Genomic DNA, 19,959 nt, shown 5'->3' on the forward strand with positions numbered 1-19,959 from the left:
TTCTCATCTTTGATAATTCTCTTGGACTGTTTAAGTCCTTGTCCCCTTTTAGGGTATTAGCCATTATTTTTAGTCCATCTTTAGGTATTCCAATGATACTCTGTAAGTTGGAAATGGTTCCTAACAATTTTTGAAAATCATTAAGAGTCTGCAATTGATCTCTCCTGAGTTGTACCTTTTGGAGTCTAACTTTTTGTAGCTCTATCTTATATCCTAAGTATTTAATAGAATCTCCTTTTTGTATTTTTTCAGGAGCAATTTGTAGTACCCAGGGAGGCAAAACGTTTTTTTTAACTTCTTCAAACACACTTTCTAAGGTACCTAACTTTGGATCAGCTAATAAAATATCATCCACATAATGATAAATTATGGGTTGTAGAAATTTCGCACAAATTATCTGCAATAGTTTTTGCACAAAATATTGGCACAGGGTAGAGCTGTTTAACATTCCCTATGGGAGGACCTTCCATTGATATCTCTTGACTGGCTGGGAATTGATATAATTAGGTACTGTGAAGGCAAATTTTTCTCTATCCTTTTCTTGTAAAGGCATGGTAAAGAAACAATCTTTTAAGTCAATAACTATTATAGACCATTCTTTGGGTAGCATCCCATTCTGTAGGGAGCCCATAGGTCAAATTACTTTATTAATAGCTCTCAGACCTGTCAGTATTCTTTAATTACTGGACTTTTTTCTAGTAACAAATACAGGAGAATTCCAAGGGCTGATAGATTCTTCAATATGTTGAGCATTTAACTACTCTTGAACCAGCTGTTCTAAAGCTTGTAGCTTTCCTGTTATCAAAGGCCATTGTCTAACCCAGACAATGTTATCAGTTAGCCATTTTAAAGGTGAGGCTGTTGGTACTTCTGAGAGTTCAACAGCAGTTGTGCTTTGTTCATGTACAGCCTGAATGGTTAGTGGCTGTTTTTTTTATAGCATGTTATGATATTATTCCTAGAAACATGCATTGGTCTGCATTCTCTTTCTGAGATTTTGGGAATTTTAATCTGGGCATTCCACTACTGTAACAGCCCCAAAGAGTCTTTGTTACATTTGCCACATGTGGCTTCAGCCTTTCTCTCTGTCCTTCTGGCCCTATGCATTCAATCCATTTCAAACTCTGTTTTACCTGAGATAGGGTTCCAATCCCTAGAAACTGGACATCTACCTCTTGAAGAGGCCAATTTGAATGCCATGATTTTGGTGTAATTATAGTCACATCCACACCTGTGTCTACCAGGCCCTCTAGAGCAATGCCATTAATTTGAAGTCTGAGCTTTGGTCTTTGTTCATTTATGGAAGTCTGCCAAACTTTGTTTTATTGTGTTCTTTGAAACTTTTGATTCATCTATCAGGGCTGTTCTATATTCCAGTGTAGTATTATTCTTTACATTAGTCACTGGGCTATCTAATTGTCCTGAAGAGGAATTTCTTCCACAGTGGCTGGAAATGTTTGTACCGTGTTTGATTTGGGGGCCTACAAGAGGCCCCTTAAGGTGTTTCCCACTGGTAAAGGGTTGCCTTAGATATCAATTGTTGATCTGCACTCATTGGTCCAATGTTGGCCTTAGCCAAATCTTCTACATAATCCAGAAGGTTGGGGGTCTCCTGTTTGGGTTATTTCTATAATGAATACTGCTTCTAGGAGTACCCATGTACAGTTTCTACTTATATGGCTTGGTGTACCACAGTTAAAACATTTGGTACCCTGAAGCCTTCTTCTACTTCTGAAAATTATCTCTCCTATGCAAGCCTCATTACTATAGTTAAGAGACTCAACACCATTAGTATACTGAATTCATTCTTCCAAAGGAGTTGATCTGACTTTTAATGGCATAAGTATTCTTTTGCATTCTGTATTAGCATTGTTAAATGCCAGGGACTCAGTTAATACTTGACTTATTTGTTATCTGACACAGCTTTTTTTGTAGCTGTGGTCAGCCTTTGTAAAAAAAAAATCAGTGAAAGGTTCTTATGGTCCTTGGAATTTCTTTGTGTATAACTCAGTTGGTTTTCCTGGTTCTGGAATTTTTCCCAAGCATTTAGAGCTGCTATATGGCATAGGGATACTGTATGTATATCATAAGTGGCTTGTATATTTCTATCAGCAAATCATCCCTCACCAAGAATCTGGTCTTGGGAGATCTCAAAACCTCTGGTCTTACCCTGTTGTTCTAGAACCCTTACTTCCTCTCTCAACCAGCTTTTCCATTGTAACTGCTGGCTATATTCTAGAACAGCTGAGATTAACTGATTTCAATGATCTGGTATGATTCTATTTGTAGTAGACCACATATTTAACATCTGTTTTACATATGTTGAGTGTATACCATAGGTGACCACCCATTCCTTATTTTTTTTTTTAAATCTCTCATAGGAATAGATTGCAACATATATTTCACATAGGGCTCAGGATGCCTATCATCTGCTGGCCTCTCACAGATGATGATAGGATAAGCCATTGTATGAGAGCCATCTGGAGATGTTATGACTTATATAGCCTTTCCCTTCTGCCTATAAGTCCCTTGTCATCTTTACTGAGAGTTTTTTCTAGGGCTTGCAGAACTTGTAAGAAATTCCAGAGATTTCATGGAATCATGCAACCTTTTATGTTCTTATGAAACACATGATTCCATAGACTTTTTTTTTCAGTTAATGATAATCTTTCTTCCTTATAAAGTGTCTGAGTAGCGACTTCACCCTGGAGAGAGCTATTGTTCAATTCATTAAGTATTCATATTTATTATCAATAAAATCAAATGTTTGTACATTTATTATTATTGGACTGAAGTTCTTGTAGTAAGTTAGCATATTCCAAACTAAGGAGCCTGTTATGTAAGTCTTTATTCCTACCTTATAAATCCTGGTTAGCAGATTCCAGAGAAAGAATCTTTTTATGTAAGTCTTTATTGCTACCTTGTAAAGCCTGTATCAGTCCCAATAATGACTCATCTTTGTTATTACTATCAAACTAGTTTTTCAATGCTATGTGAATTATATCCCAGGAAGGTCGTATATGTCCTGTAAAAGCAAAAAAGTTTTTAAATCCATGTGAAGTAATATTTTCTACCATGTTTTGAGAAATATTCAAAATTTATAAGGACAATTTTATTAATTTGTTTATTTATTAATCAATATTAAGGTGTAAAATTATTAAGTACTCTTACCTGGAATGAAATTCTTGCTTGCTTGTGTTTCAGTCCTTGTGATTTTTTTGGGGGGGGTGTGTAGTAGTGCTGTTAGCCAGTAGGTGTTCCTGGCGTAGCTCTCAAGCAGGTCTGGTGCAAGATGACTGAGATCTCTGAATGGCTCCTATGAATTAAACACTTACCCAGCCACTAGGTAGGGTTGCTGGGAGCACAGCACATTGTATACAACAATGAGGCAATAAAGCAACAGGCTGGAAGTGCTCAGGCACACACCTGGCAGAAGCTGCCTGTCTGGTTGGTGCTATAGGGTTGGTGATGGCAGGTGAGGGCATGGTGCTGAAGTCAACTGGAGTGGTGGAAGCTGGTGGGCAGGTGGGTGGGCAGGTGCACTCTCAAAGGCATGGCATGGCATCCCAGGGTGTCTGTCCTGGAATTGGCAGCTGTTACACTGAACAATTTTAAAGGTAAAGGAACAGTATGCTGGTGATCTCTAAACGAGTGGAAAGCTGTGACTCGATCCTGTTGCTAATAGCATGGAACTAAAAGGCACCTAGTGCTGCCTTACAATTCACATGGCCAGAATGATTGACCCCTGTGCTGCATGAGCTGCCTCATCTACTGGCTCCCCACTGGGCTGCTATATGCAGCTGGTCACCTGTGCAAGGGTCAGGCCCTTCCTGGGGGGTTTGGGCTGTCTGGGCTCTGCAGCATGGATAAACTCACCAGCAGCCTCTTGCGTGTGTTACAGTTTGGTCGCGAAAGTAGTGGGTATGTGGGGCTCAGATCCATGTGGTTGGGACCGAGTGGCTGGGGGTGCTAGCAAGGCTGACCTGCAGCAAGCACACAAGCCTCTGAGCCAACCTGCTGCCACTGCTGCCAACGCTGCGGGCAGGAGCTACAGGGAGTGTGGGGTCTTTTTGTCATGTGGGCACTATTTATTCTGATCAATCCACATGAATCTATTAAATGGGTAACAGAATTCATTAAGATATAAATTGAAAAAATACACTCACAATTACAGAACACAGTAGACAACAGACCTCTGATCTGACTGTGAGTGAATCCACCTTGCAGGAAGAAGCATGAAGAAGGGTCATGTGACCGTTCTCCAATCTTTTTTTTTTTTTTGAGGACACATTCCGTATTTTATTTACATTTCAAGACTAACTTTAATCTCAAAATCACATATCCATACACCTATTTCTTTTTTGTTGACTTCACTTAAAACTTCTAAGCATGTTTTATTAAACAAAGACTGTAAACAAATATTTATCAGGTCTGTTACATGTAACAAACGGGAACAGCTTTTAACAGAGATTCATCAATACCCCCCAAACATCTTTTTATTATAAATATAGGTATCAAAACAATCCTGAAGCTATTTTTGATGCTATAGCAGTCAGCACCCACACCCGCACCGCTTCAAGAGTGAACACAATTGTGACTACTCATTATACCTGCTACTTTAAACAGTTCACTGTGGTCTAAGGACGATGGATAAAGCATGCCAGTTCTGTTCCTCCTTCTTGAGACAAAGGTTTCACTGCCATCTGACACTCCTTTGTCATGCTTTTGTCTTGAAAACCTGAATTCATTTTGAATACTTCAGGCTCATGTTTAAATGACAGTGCTTTAAGAAGAGAAAGAAAAATTGTGCTGCACTTCTCTTGTTACCTGAAAACATAATAGGTGTACATATATTAAATATATTCTTACAACTGTCCAGGTCATGTTTACCAGCTGGAATTCTTTTACTTAATGTGTGGGTATTTTGCATGGTGATATTTAATCAAGACATTAACATGAGTAGAAGGTTGTTGATTTAAGACAAGTTTGAGATCCACTAAAATCAGTTGTTGTACGTCTGTCCTTCCGGTGGCTGTAGAAGCTTCATATTTTCTTTGGACATCATTAGACATCTTAGCTCTTGGAGTACAACTTTAATGCTATAGGAATTTTGCCATTTTGCTAAAACTGGTATGCTTCGTGCATCCACCATTCCACTAGAATTATTGATTCCATTCATATTAATTTTTGTTACAAATCTAACTGATGGAGGAGCTTCTGAGTATTTAGATCCACATTCTACTTTCAGGCTATATATTCTGTTTTCATAGTTTGTCCTTGGTGGCCCAATAATCATGCCTGTCCACCTTGTAAGTGTCATGTTTTCATCATCTTCAAGGCCCCAGCTAACCGTACCATCACCTACTCCTTTCTGTCCTTCTTCAAGTTCTTCCAACAAGCGAAAATTCTGAGGAACTTTAACTCCTGTGGAAACCGCCATCTTCTCCTGCTACCAGACACAGCCGCCGTATGCAGCCATTCTCCAATCCTTATAAGAGGTCACATGCAACGGCAGGAAGCACAGCCTCCTTTAGGTTGTATAGCCTAAAGTCATGGGCATAGCAAATACCACTACAGGATACTAAGGCAAGACACTTGGAAATTCAAAGCCTGCCTGGAGAGCTTAGGGATACAGATAGCTCAGCAACAGACCACTTGCCTGATGTTTGAGATTTGAGGCTCCAAGTTCATTCCTAATACTTGGGGATTAAGACGTGAATATTGGAGAAAAAATCAAAAGTAAGTTTCATATAAAAATTCAGGCATCACCTTACATAGGAATCCTCAAAATCACAAAGGAAAAGGTGAAGAGCAGGGCAGGTAGATGAGAAACAGGCATTTCTCTATTGCAGAATTTCTACAGATAAGGACAGTGACAGTCCCATGAGGAATTCCTCAGGGAGCAAAGGAAAACCTCTTTTAGCTCAAAGCCACCATAAAGTATACTTCACAGATTAAAGTTAGTGTTTTCAACACTAGAAAAGCAGAAGCATAATTTTTTGTTTGTTTGTTTTTCAAGACAGGGTTTCTCTTTGTAGCTTTATGCCTTTCCTGGAACTCACTTGATAGCCCAGGCTGGCCTCGAACTCACAGAGATCCACCTGGCTCTGCCTCCCGAGTGCTGGGATTAAAGGCATGCGCCACCACCGCCCATTTTAAAGGAGAAATATCTTCATAATGAAAAGGAAATGACCCAATCTCTTCATGTTAATTTGGAAGTGAAATACAGGTTGAAAAATTTAAATTCCCTTTAGGTTTGCTTAATTTGTTTAAATGGTTTTAATAAAATCAAGACAATTTTTAAAACAATAAGATTCTGAAATTATTTAAACCAGGGTGGTGGCTAAAGAGATTGAGACAAGTGAATGTGTGTGAGATCTGTTTTGAACTTAGAATTAATATTACTGGATGATGGAAGAGTAAAGAATGACCACTGGATATATGGTTATTAACATTCACTGAAACAGGGACATCTCAAACACAGGACTGCAAAAGAATCTTAAAGGTCTATTTGAGCACTGTCAGTGTTAAAGGCAAAGCAGATGCTGTAAAGACTAATCTAGGAGACATTAGCCCAGAGCAGCCTACTCACTAGTGGAAGTTGACCACATGAGACAATCCCACGAATACACCAGTGTGTATTGCTGAAACATTGTTTTCCTTAGCAAAATGAAGAAATAACCTTTATTGTTTTTCTCATTGCTGTTACAAAACAATTAACAAAAGGAACTTAAGGAAGGAAGGGTTTGTTTTGGCTGACAGTTTGAGGGGATACAGTATCATGGAAGTTAAGGCAACAGGACTTAAGGTATCTGGTCACATTGCAGCCAGAGAGATGAATGCTGATGCTCAGCTGGCTTTCTTTTCTCTTACTCCAGACCCCTGGCCCATGAAACAATACTGCCAACACTCATCATGGGGTTTCTTTGCCCATACTTCTCTGGAAGCACCCCCATAGACACACCCAGAGGTACTTTTCCTAGGTGATTCTACATGAAGTCAAGTTGACAAGATTAACCATAACGAGTCCACCCCTTGTCATCTTGACATCCAAATACATAAAACACCCCCTGTCTCCTCATGTTCATCTCATAATGTAAAGTGCATTTAGTTTTTAAAAGTCCCCAGTCTCAACTGTTGTTGGGTTGTTCCGATGTTCTTTCTGTCTGCTCTGAGATTCAATACAATGTCTTGACTGTGATCTGCTATGTCTTAGAGTTTCTGTTGCTGCGAAGAGATACTATGACTACAGCAACTCTTTGTGGTGATGTATTGTGTCCCCCTATATACTGTGTCTCCCAATAAAACTTGCCTGGAGATCAGAGAAAAAAGCCACCTACTATATAGAAGTCAAGCAATGTTAGCATACACCTTTAATCCTATCACTTGGCAGGCAGGGATCTTTCTGGATCTCTGTGAGTTCAAGGCCACACTGGGAACAGAGCCAGGTGTGGTGGCACACACCTTAAATTCCAACACTAGTTAACCATGGAGGTCTGTAGGTCTGTACAGACAGACAGGAAGTGACAGAGCAGGGCAGCAAGAGGAAGTGATGTAGCTGGACAGAGAGAGCAAGTCAGATGGCAGAACAACAAGGCATATAGACATGGGTAGACAGGAAGTAAATTGCTTTTGAAAGCTGTGGAGTTGGTGAGGTGAGGTTAGCTGTGGCTATTCCTATTTCCCTGATCTCTCAGGTTTTCACCCCTATTTCTGGCTCCATGTTTTTATTTATTTATTATTTATTTATTTATTTATTCATTTATTTATTTAATAAGACCATTTAGAAATTCATCTAAACACTTATAAAGGTAAACATTTAATTGGGGCTTACCTACAGTTTCAGAGGTCTAGTCCATTATCATCATGGCAGCATGTAGGCAGACATGGTTCTGGAGAAGGAACTATGAGTTTTATATCTTGATCCACAGGCAGCAGAGGTGAAAGTGACACTAGGCCTAGCTTGAGTATCTCGGACCTCAAAGCTTGGCCCCACAGTAACACATTTCCTCCAACAAGGCCACACCTCCTAATAGGGCTGCTTCCTATGGACCAAACATTCAAACATGAGTCTATTAGAGCCATTCCTATTCAAATCACCATACCCTACAAAAATCAAAATGTAAGTGTAATATTTCTAATATTCAGCACAGAATAAACATTCATATTCTAAAAGGGAGGAATGGGACATATCATGGGAAAACTGGGAAAAAGTGGGACCAAAACCCAGCAGGGTAAACAGCAAATCTTAGCATCTAGAATCTGAGGGATTTGTCTTATCTGGCCTCCAACAGGATTGGACAGACCCACCCTCCAGTTCTGCCACCCCAGCACACAACAGCTTTGGGCCTGTAGATAGTCATGGTAATGTCCCCACTTCTCAGTACCAATTTTCTGTATCAGTTACTTTTCATTGTTATAACAAATTACTTGACAAAAGCAACTCAAGTGTTTACTTTGTTTTACAGTTTGGGGTGGGGTGAGGAAACAGCCCATTGTGCAATGCAGTCATCATGGCAGATGTGCAAGGCAGTTGGTCACATTGGATCCACAGTCAGGAAACAGACTATGCTGGTGATCTCCTGGCTCCCTCCTTTCCCTTTTCTGTCAGGGTCCTAAGCCCAGTAGGTGGAGCTGCCCACACTCAGAGTCTGTGTTCCTTCCCTAGTTAATTCTCTGGAAACACCCTACAGACCAAAGGTGTTTCTCCTAGGCAACTAAATACAGCCAATTGGCAGTAAAGATAAACTACCAAACAATCCAAACATTCAGAAATAACTGATTAGATTACTAGCATTCAAGAAGGATGAAAGATTTCCATGTGTGTTGACCAAAAATGGTGATCATGTTACTAAACAAAATATGCTGCAGTGATATTCCTAGTAGAGTCAGAGAAAAATGTTCTATTTTAGTCTAGATTTATAGTTCAAACATACATCTAAATCTTTATTCACTCTATGTGTGGTGAGGGTCATGTTTATTTCAGACATGATCTGTCATGTGGCCTTCACAAGGGTCCTCAAACTCAAGGAAATTTTCCTATCTCAGCCTCACAAGTGCTAAGATTACAATTATGTAGCACCATAATCAGCTTCATAACAGCATTTGTTGGAGACTCTTCTTTTTAGCATCTGTGACAAAAACAATTGAATTTGCAAATATGTACTGTGGTGTGTGTATATTAATAAATAGTTCATACATATCTACTTCATATGTATAATTCTAGAACATTCTCTTTCATTGACTTTTGTATTAATCTTAGTTCTTTCCATGTACCTGTGATAGAATAGAAGAGGTTGAAGGATATACATACAAGCTCTACTTCTAAAACCATCACAAGAAATTTTGATGCTTGAATTTTCAAAAGGACACTTTAAAAACAGCAATGCCTATGTATGCCGATATCACACTGCCAATAAATGTTAGTCTTTAAATACCAAAAACATTTAAATTTTGTTAAAGTATTAATCTCAGTAGAAAACATTAAAAAGCATGAAGAAACCAAAGGGGTTAATTTTAAAAGAAAAAGGGAAACCTGGAACTGAGAGCTGTTATTGGAATGAGGCTACTACTCAACCTTCAGAAAAACACTAAAAAGCAGGGATGAGGAAGGCACAGAGTTACAGATGAAAAGTGCCAGTGATTGAAGTCAAGTGTGGAAAGTCACAGGTCAACAAGAGATTCTCACAAATGGGCCCACAGTAGAGGTGCAAAAGAATCAACCCTGATCCACGTTTCACAGCTGAACTTTGCCCAAGGAGCAGAGATCCTGTGAAGAAGAAACACAAGTACTGAGCAGATAGAAGTCAGTTCCAAAATGGTTAAATTGTTGAATATGTCTATAGCATGAATGCTTCTAAAGGAGTGCCTACCCACCATGGGCAATTCAGGACACAGCAGGAGCTTGAAAGAAGTACCCTTAGAATCAGAACCAGGGAGTGTGATCCCCATCACTGACCAGCAAATTACAGAAGCACAGAGGAAGTCCATGTACAGTGAACACAGCCATAAAAGCAGGCCTGAGAGAGGGAAAGAAATAGCAACAGGTGTGACCCTCAGGACAGGAATTGTCTAGTGGGACAGTCAAGTGTCAGGTGGGGGGAATGCAATCCAGAGTCACCACAGTGTATAATTTTCACTAAGTTATAGGATGCCACCTCCAAAGCAAATCATTCTACAAAGACAAAGCCTCTGGGATCTGTATCCTTCCCTCTATGGGGCTTTTGAAAATCAAAGGTTTAATATTAAATTCAATAACTGTAGAGACTTCAATGTGTTAATTGGTATCTCTAAGGCTAAGACAATGTCTAACAGACGAGGTGCCCAGTGAGTGCTCAGCAAATGGGTGAAGAATGAAAAACACACTTCACAACTAATTGCAGGTTCTTCACAAGGCAACAATGGGTCTAGTTCTGAGACTAGAGTCCCTGCGGAAGTTCAACACAGTGAAATAAATTCCTATGCATTAGCTAAATATTGAAATGTGGTGAATTGAGCCGGGCAGTGGTGGCGCACGCCTTTAATCCCAGCACTCGGGAGGCAGAAGCAGGCAGGTGGATCTCTGTGAGTTCAAAGCCAGCCTGTGCTACAGAGTGAGTTCCAGGACAGGCTCCAAAGCTACACAGAGAAACCCTGTCTCGAAAAACCAAAAAAAAAAAAAAAAAAAAAAAAAAAAAAAAAGAAAGAAAGAAAAGAAAGAAATAGAAATAAATGTGGTGAATTGAAAACCACATTACAAGTGAGATAAATTAGTTGTATATTAAAATATTTTAGAGCAGAATTTAAAATATGAAGGTAGGTGAATATAAGCTTTAAACTTTTTGAAACTTGACATGGCCCTTTAATTTCAGTTTCTACTGGTTTATTAGCTAATCAGAGATGCAAGTTTGTGAACTCAAGTAGGGGGCAGTGATTATTGTTACTAATGACTGTATTTCTAAGAAAGAAATCATATTCCCTAAGCAAAGCAGAGAGTGACCATTGGGAAACTGTCTTTAATGAGGAAAGGGGGATGGTTTTCTTTCAAGTACAGGGCTGAACTCAATCCCCAAAGCCCATGTGGAAATGCTCTGTCTAGTGGTGTAGGGTTATAATCCCAGCATTGGGGGATGGGAGACAAGAATCCCTGAGGCTCACTGACTAGTCATTCTAGCCCAATTGGTGAGCTCCAGGCAATGAGAGACCCAGTTTCAAAGGAAGTGAACAGCATTCCTAGGGATGATACCCCAGATTGTCCCTAAGCCTCCACAATCATGGGCATCCACACACACATGAACACATTCACACACATACCCACACAAGGTTAAAATTTTTAAAAGAGAAATTCTGTTTAGTACGAGATAGTGCATGTTAGCCTTTTAGTCACTAGAGGGGAGTGTTGTTTCAGACCAAGTCTTGGAGCTAGAAAAAACTGCCAACAGGAAACCAACCATTCCAGCCTCAAAGTTTCTTATTTGCAAGGTGAACAGCTAAAAAGTAGATAACTAGGGATGGAAAAATTCTGTAACAGGAAAGGGTTACTGAAACTCAGTTAAGGTGAGGAAGAGACTAATCACCTTGGCCAACACATATTCTCACTGTAAGCTTTAGGGTCTGGGAAAATGGCTCAGTGAATTGAGGGCTACCATGCAAACATGAAGACCTGAGTCGGGATTCCCAACACACACACACACACAAACACAGAGTGGGGTGGGGTATAGAGAGGGAGATGTTGATATAAATATTATAGATAGTAAATATTATAAATTAATAATAGAATTTAATTTATAATATATCAATTATCCATGAATAGAAAATTTTGATACAACTATAGGGTGGCATTATTTTCTTTGATGAATGAATTCTGAAATGCTCTTAAAATTTTTATACTAGAATTTCTCTCATTGCTAAAACGTGAATTTAGTATGTACTCTCATCCATGTACTTGCTTGCTTTTACATCCTAGAATGAATGTCAACTGTTGTTAAACTTTTAAACTGACATTATCCTAGAAATACACTTTCCCAATATGAATTTGGAATTAGTTCAAAGTAAAGAAGGAAATAATTTGAAGAAGATTTAAAATACAAGCTCATCCTTATTCTTTCCCAGCTGTGGGTCTCATTGTAAGTATTATATCTTTTTCCTAAATAAAACAAATACAAAAAAAAAAATTCAATGGCAGCCAAACATGATCAGAAATCAGCATTGTGATTCACGCAGATAATAATATGTGCAATTTCGCCTTTACTTTTCCTAGTTGTCACACATGGAATCCGTCGAGCACTTTACAGAGTCCGACGCGGGAAGTGCCCCAGAGTTAGTGAGTGCGGGCCGAGGGGGGCGCTGCACCAGGTGATCCCGGCCGACCCCGCCCTTAGCCTTCCCACGCCCGGCACCGCCCCTCGGGCTCCCAGCTGCGGGAGGAGCCTCGCGCGGCGTCGGGCGGCGCCTGCCGGGACCCCGCAGCCTGGCGCGGGCAGCGGCGGCGGGCGATGGAGAGCAGAACCCAGACCCGCGCCATCCTTCCGCGCACGAAGCTGCCCAACACCTGAGTCGGAAGGCCTCCGCCCCGCGCGCCTTTCCGCGGCACTGCCACTCTGGCCGGCATGTGGGCGCCGGGGCGCTCCGCTGAAGCGCGCAGCAACCTGTCGAGCGCAGCGGAGGACTGCGGCTCGGTGTCCGTGGCCTTCCCCATCACCATGATGGTTACCGGCTTCGTGGGCAACGCGCTGGCCATGCTGCTTGTATCGCGCAGCTACCGGCGCCGTGAGAGCAAGCGCAAGAAGTCTTTCTTGCTGTGCATTGGCTGGCTGGCCCTTACTGACTTGGTGGGGCAGCTCTTGACCAGCCCGGTGGTCATCCTCGTGTACCTGTCTCAGCGGCGCTGGGAGCAGCTCGACCCATCGGGGCGCCTATGCACCTTCTTCGGACTGGCCATGACGGTGTTCGGTCTGTCCTCGCTCCTGGTGGCCAGTGCCATGGCCGTGGAGCGCGCGCTGGCCATTCGCGCGCCTCACTGGTATGCTAGCCACATGAAGACTCGCGCCACGCGCGCTGTGCTGCTAGGCGTGTGGCTGGCAGTGCTTGCCTTCGCACTGCTGCCGGTGCTGGGGGTGGGCCGCTACAGCGTGCAGTGGCCCGGCACGTGGTGCTTCATCAGCACCGGGCCCGCGGGCAACGAGACCGACCCTGCGCGAGAGCCGGGCAGCGTGGCTTTTGCCTCCGCCTTCGCCTGCCTGGGGTTGCTGGCTCTGGTGGTCACCTTTGCTTGCAACCTGGCTACCATCAAAGCCCTAGTGTCCCGCTGCCGCGCCAAGGCCGCCGCCTCTCAGTCTAGCGCCCAGTGGGGTCGGATCACCACCGAGACAGCCATCCAACTCATGGGGATCATGTGTGTGCTGTCTGTCTGCTGGTCTCCGCTATTGGTAAGTAATTGTGAGGGTGGGGCATTTGTAGCTAGCGATAAATGGAAACTTTTTGGAAGTGTCTGGCACCCGAGTGCTCAGCAGGCCGCTGCTCCTGCAGCTTCGGGTTGCAGCCTCCAGCTGAACTTCTCAGCCGCTTGTGGATCTTGCAAGAACCAGCCTGACAGGGCCTGCCAGGTGCAGGTGAAAGTGTGGACAGCCTGGGGGCGAAAGTTCGGTACCCAAGAGCCTGACAGATCCCAGCTCTTAAGGCTTCAGCCACCCTGCAGTGGCTTCACTCCACAGCTAACCTTGACACCTTGTTGCCCTGCTCAGAGGCTAAAGGTTCTCAGCTAGCTACTGTCTGAGGGAAGAGCAGGAAGGCACAGTTGCCTCAGCCCCTGGAAAGCTAGTAGATAATGTGCACACTGCAGTGGAAGTCTCAGCCCAGTGACACCCTCCATAGTAACAGCACCACCCTTTGGCGAGCGATCACTGGGGTCTTGTTGCCCTCCATAAGGGCAAGTCCATGCGATTCTGGAGGCAGGAGGTAAGGCTACCCCAGTCCCTGGCTCCCCACACCATCCATCAAAGAACTACCCAGAGGAAGCAGAGCTTCCGCATGATCCCTATCCCCTACTCTCACATGGTGTTTTTGAGGTTTTCTTCTGTGGCACTTGTAGCTAGAAACTTCTGTGGTTAAATGCGGTTTGCTAATTTTCGAAAAATGGATGCTTACTTAGGATGCAGGCAGCTTGGCTTAATAGATGTTCAGAGCAGCAGCCCCACGGTGTGGGCAGTTGCCGCCCATTATACACACATACGCACAGCTTTTAACAAATTTTAGCATGTCAACCATTTAATATGTACAGTTCAGTGAAGTCAGGAACATCATATTGCTGTGTGACCTGAGGTTAGCTTTCCCTTGAAACAGTTGTGTGGTTCTTCTTTTCCTCCACCCTCTCCTCATCCGTGATCATGACAAAGCAAGCCTTTGAGAACCCCATGGTGACTGTCCTGGGGCTGTGCAGACAAGACAGTGCTGCTGGGACCTAACTGGCCACAAGTGACGGAGTGGTCAGTGTTCTCTAGGAGCTGGAACACAGGCTGATGTCATCATCATGTTTACCAGAACCAGCACCAATTTTAGACATTTACTGCCTTGGTTGAGGAATGAGGTGTAGGTGGCCAAGAAGAGGGAAATGAAGCTCTCAGAATAAACACTTCACTGAACTAGCATGGCTTTAAAGGCAAACAGTTTCCCAACCTATCACAATGGTCAGGAATCAGGAATCCCGCTGCCCTATGGTCCAGAGCATAGAGAGATGCCCTTAAAACACAAGAATGGGATGACTGACCACTGGATGATTCTAATTTGCTGCATTTAACTAACACTTTATAAGTTCATTTCTCAACATGATTAAAGTGAATTCAACATGAGATCGTACCAGAGGGGAAATTCAGTTTCAAAATACGTAATTTTGTTTATTTCTGCATGTGTATGTGTGCTATTTTTCACGTGTATGTGAGTGAGAGCACACATGTGGTGGTGTACACATGCACTGTTGGGTGCCTTTGCATGTGGAGACTATAGACTGATGTCTTCTTTGGTCTTGTTTCACCTTATGTATGAGGCAAGGTCTTCTACTAGAACTCAGAGCTCTCTTATTCCATTAGTTAAGCTTGCTGGCTTGCTCCAGGGATCCCCTTCTCTGCTTCCCATGCACTTGGGTTACCATGGCCACCACACCTGCCCAACACATTGTCTGGATGCTGGTGATCCAAACTCTGGTCCCCATACTGTGACTAGTACTTTACCCATAGAATCATCCTCCCAGCCCCAGAATAGGCACATTAAAAAATCGGTTTCAATTTCTTTGGTGTACCATCAAAATACATATCAACACATTGTCAGAAAGAGCTATGGTGTAAACAGAATTTTTTTGGCAGGTTAGAAGGTTACAAGAACCCCATGAATTATGTTTTCACCTGTAAATGTCAACATGAGAAATTGTCTGCATATTTTCTAACTAGGAGTACAGTGGAGATTTCCTACTGTCTTTGGAGAAGTTGGGCATAGGATACTGACCTAGTTACCCATATTCTGCTTGGCTGTAAATTTACCTTGTTTCAAAGTTTCTCTTATAATAATTATTACTGTTACAAAATGTAGTAGAACCAACATCTGTAAAAAAAAAAAAAAAAAAAAAAAAAAGAACACCCTGTTTCTCCCCATAGAATAAATTACAGCTTCTGTTCCTTACCATCACACATGTACTGTGTGTGTGTGTGTGTGTGTTATAGAGCTTCTCTCTCCTAGAAGCCTTGCAGATTACAAGATGTGAAGCTGTCAAGATGATGAGATCAGTAAGAAGTGGCCTGCTGGGTAACTGGTCTGTGTTTAGTCTGTGTTATTAGATATCAAATTGCCATTTCATTGACATCAGCCAGTTGACTCCACAACCTACTGACTTATGGTTTTTTTTTTTTTAAATCTCTCCAGGCCCACCAAATAGTCCAGTGATTTGACATAATCATCAGATTCCTAGACACAGGAACCCTTAGGATGCTGTTTAGACAAGGCCAGGAAGACACTTTGTATTTGTGTAGCCTGGTACCCCCAAAGAGATGTGACTGATACTATAGCCACTAAAGAACAATAAATCTGAAGCTATGGATACTATGAAGGGTGAGGTCTGATGGGCAGGCCACTGCTCATCCTCAGCCTTGGGACTCGACACAAGAGCCTGGAAGAATTTGTCCTCATTCCTGAGATAGCCACATCCCTGCTCAGTGCCCACACATCCTCATAGGGATACTTCAGTGGAAATATATTTTAAGTGGCATTTGCTTTAATAAGACACATGAGATAGATAGACTTGGTAGATTATTTTAGGGGGCAATGTGATTCTACAGCATGTAAAATATTTTGCCCCAACCCCTAATTATCTCTAACTGTAGCTCCTGCCATGTTTGGATGGTGCTCAAGGAGAAATTAAAATTCAGATATGCACCTTAGGAAGATTTGGCTATAACTTGTTTTATGAAGCAAGAGTATTCAGAATTCATTACATTTTAGAGTTTACTTCAATATAATATATTGTGTAGCGTGAATCTTAAAAGTTCTTTTAAAATCAAACCGAGCGAGTTATCGGTCCATGCTGTAATCAGAAGACAGCCACAGCTATCTCACCTCGAGCTCAGCTGGTCTTGCTCAGAACTGGAGGGTCCTCATGCACTATAATACTCTCAAAGCTGCTAAACCAGATCTTCTATCACGCAATAACCTGAGTCAAAGAGGTGGCTGGGATTAAGCGTGTTCACCATGCTGCTGTCAATGTGCTTGAACTCACAGAGACCAGAGGATTCTATCTCGAATGCTAGATTAAAGGTGAGTGCACCATTTTAGCCTGTATCTAGTGTCTGCTCTGACCCAGAAATATAGAGTACACAATATTTGGAACACAATACACCAAATATGTTTCCTTTCCTCCGTCCTCTTTCTTATTCTGAGCACTGTTAGAACTGAGGCCATGCACTAAATCAACTCTAAATAACTTATAGAAAATGAGTCAAAGACTAGAGGTGGTCAGCAGGAGCATAGCTGCTCGCAGCACTGGTGCTACCACAGCACTCAGTGTCTGTGATCGTTCAGTGCTTCTGATATATGACGCAGGCATGCACATGCTACACAGGTGTGTGTGTGTGTGTATGTGTGTGTGTGTATGTTTACAGACAGAATACCCATACACATAAGAAGTTGTTTTTTGTTTTTATTCAGAACAGTAGAACTTCCACACTTATGTGTGAAACAATTAAAAAAAAAACACAATGCAAGATAGGCTGGAACTCATGCCTTTGACTCTCAGAGGAATTCCCTCCTGAAAGAGGTCCCATGGCATGGCTTAACCTCGTGACTGACTTTAGTGTGTCCAGAAGCACAGCCAGTGAGGACAGTGTGAACAGTGAATCACAGAGATGCATGTGAAATCTCCATAGAGCCAAACGTACTAATTTGTCCCCAAATGGCAGAATGAAGACTTCTCTTTGGGTGGCAGGCAGCAGAACCCTCTGTATAGAGATTGAGAAAACAATCATTAGGAGGACTCTGGTGTATGCGGGCTGGGAAATGGTGAGGCTGGCTGCTACTTTATTTTGAGGTCAGTTTGTTGTTAGGGACGCTGGTTATCGAAAAGGAAGGAAGAGTCTGCTATCTGGGTGGAATCCTGTGTTGTTGCAGTGCTTTACGAGCAGCCTCTCATTTACCTGAGTCCTCTAAGACTGTCACCAGCACCCACAACACCAAAATTCAATCTTCCATGGAATTAGAACCAGAGTTGTGACCCAGGACACCCACGTCTGACTTTACTTTCAGTTTTGGTTGTGGTTTGCTTGCTACTTACTTTGCCTAAAGGCTGGGAATTCTAGCTTTAATCACAGCATGGGAAGCCTTGTGCCTTCTGATCTGCAGTGCACAGAGGTGGTACTTCTACTGGGATAGTGTCATTGGATATCACCTGACATCACCATTCAGTGCATTCAAGCCTGCAATTTGGACAAGGGACAGTTTGGTCCATGCTGTGTACTGATGGGGCTGAGTATGTAGGTGGGAGTGGAGTTACTGACTGATACAGCTGAAAGTCAATATAACCTAAAGATTAATGAGATAAATCATAACTAAAAGATGTAGACATTTAAATTTGGGGTCTGTGAGAATGCAAATAATTCAGCACTTCTTGAGCATTTGAAGGGAGTCAGCTTGTCTACAGAATAACAGAACTGTGAGCCACCGGCCTTTCTCATTTTGAAAAGCAGCAAAAGTCACCCACACCGGACTAATACTTGGGAACATGTATCACAAACATTTATAACAGCCTGTAACTGCCCTTCAGTACTGCAGGGTGTTGTGGAATCATCCAGGGCAGAGCTTCCCTTCTTGGCCCTTACACTGTCCTCCAGGGCAGTAGGAAGCCACCCAGACTCTCAGCAGGTATAGTGTCTTTAACCATGCAAGGTTCTGCTATGTCTCCATCTTGGCCCTGAGGCCCATAGCTGCAGTGTGTTGGAAGCTTCCTCCTCCCTCATCATGGAGGTAAGAGGGCAGATTAGACTTACCTCCCACCAGCCACAACTCTTAAACTCTCACTTTCTCCCAGAGATGACAACTTCCATAGATAAAGATGGGAAGTGGTTTTCCTGAGTTCTCTGCCTAGGTGTACCACAATAATGCAGATAAATACAGTCATTCATTCTTTGAAGATGTGGCAGATGGACAGCATGCGGCGGCTTCTTCGGTGAGGAGAACATCGGGGTAGCAGGACAGCTTGAAAACTTACTGTGACCCAGACCTGCTGTTGTCTTCCCACAGAACCCTGTCCTCTCTGTTCTTGCACTTGTCACTCACCCCTCAACTCCACAGCCCCTCTTGGGCTGCTAAGCCAGCCAGTGAGAGGCCCACTGTCAAAAGAGCTCTCCCTTATCTTGGTTTCATGCTCCATCCTCTGCCCCCTTCAGGCAAGTGATTGACACCTACCTGTGAGACTATTTTCTTTTTTACCATGAAACAGTGATTAAAAAATGCCAGCCCATCTCACAGGGTCCTAATGAAAAGCTAGGCAGGTGCATGTGAAAGTAACAGGCATACAGTGCTTGATGCTTTACTTCTGAGCTTGGCAAGCTGGTGGCTTTCCTCCATAAAGGAATATCACCACAATGCCTTGTGAATGGCAGTATTCACTTTAATCTGCCTTCTAGGACATCATCATCATCATCATCATCATCATTATTACAAAACTGAAAAGATGGAAGTCATGTTTTACAGCTCAAAACAAAACAGAAAACATGGTGAAAAATCTACCATTTCCAAAAAGAGACAAAAGTAAGAAAAGCACCAAATTATATGTACACATGTTGCATTTATAATTCATCGTCCCTTTCCTCTCACCACATCCAGGGCTGCTAGCCACTTTAATACTCTCATCCTTGGACAGCTGTCAGGGGCTGCCTTTCTTTAAAGCTTGCTAGATTCCACTCCCCTCTCTTGTGGGACAGGGGTAGCCACAGCCTTGTGCTCTGGAGCCTGCCCAGCGCCTGTGACAGCAGGAAGACTCATCATCTGTAGCCAGCCCCCTGCTTCAGCAGTCCCTCTCTGGGCTGGAGGTGAGCTTCCGTGTCCTCTGCTCCCACACCTTGTAGGGCTCTTTTCTAGTCTGGATTCTTTACACACACAGAGCAGACTTCACTTTTTACAGTTGTTGTCTAGGCCAGGTTCTTCTGCAGACTTCACAAGGTGGATCCTATAGAATTATCTCTTCAGGTAGTCACAGACAGCAGGGCCACACTGAGCCTCCACCATTGACGCAAACCAGAACTGAGTTTGCATGAGCCTTAAATCCAACCAAGTGTGGGGAGCTCAAGTTTTACAGTTTCTTGTGCTGACCAGGCACTTGCAGCACAGGATATTATTTTCAGAGTGGAGATAGCATGTTCTGTGGTGTGCCCAGATAGTCCCTGGATGATGACCTGGAGGAGAGATTCTTAGGGATGGGTCCCTGCACTTACTCAAAGTTCACAC

General features: G+C 42.7%; 2 protein-coding genes across 3 annotated transcripts in view; one reads left to right on the forward strand and one right to left on the reverse strand.

The window, feature by feature from the left end:
• Nucleotides 1-4,880: 4,880 nt before the first annotated feature.
• LOC114707612 (ubiquitin-conjugating enzyme E2 variant 2-like) lies at nt 4,881-5,501 on the reverse strand. The gene has a single exon (XM_037207249.1). The coding sequence runs from the start codon at nt 5,438-5,440 to the stop codon at nt 5,003-5,005; it is 438 nt and encodes a 145-aa protein (XP_037063144.1). The 5' UTR covers nt 5,441-5,501; the 3' UTR covers nt 4,881-5,002.
• A 6,898-nt stretch (nt 5,502-12,399) lies between these two features.
• Ptger3 (prostaglandin E receptor 3) overlaps nt 12,400-19,959 on the forward strand; it is a 68,407-nt gene continuing 60,847 nt past the window's right edge. Inside the window, exon 1 of one of the 2 annotated variants that reach the window (XM_028890370.2) lies at nt 12,400-13,406. In XM_028890370.2, the coding sequence (XP_028746203.1) occupies nt 12,588-13,406 (819 nt within the window). In that variant the 5' untranslated portion in view covers nt 12,400-12,587. The remainder of the gene's footprint in view (nt 13,407-19,959) is intronic. The other variant, XM_037207251.1, reaches the window with a different exon arrangement.

Source organism: Peromyscus leucopus, chromosome 6, assembly GCF_004664715.2.
Source record: "Peromyscus leucopus breed LL Stock chromosome 6, UCI_PerLeu_2.1, whole genome shotgun sequence".
Classification (NCBI taxonomy): domain Eukaryota; kingdom Metazoa; phylum Chordata; class Mammalia; order Rodentia; family Cricetidae; genus Peromyscus; species Peromyscus leucopus.

Coding starts and splice junctions, on each gene's coding strand:
- LOC114707612 (XM_037207249.1), bottom strand. CDS start 5,440: ATGGCGGTTTCCACAGGAGTTAAAGTTCCTCAGAATTTTCGCTTGTTG.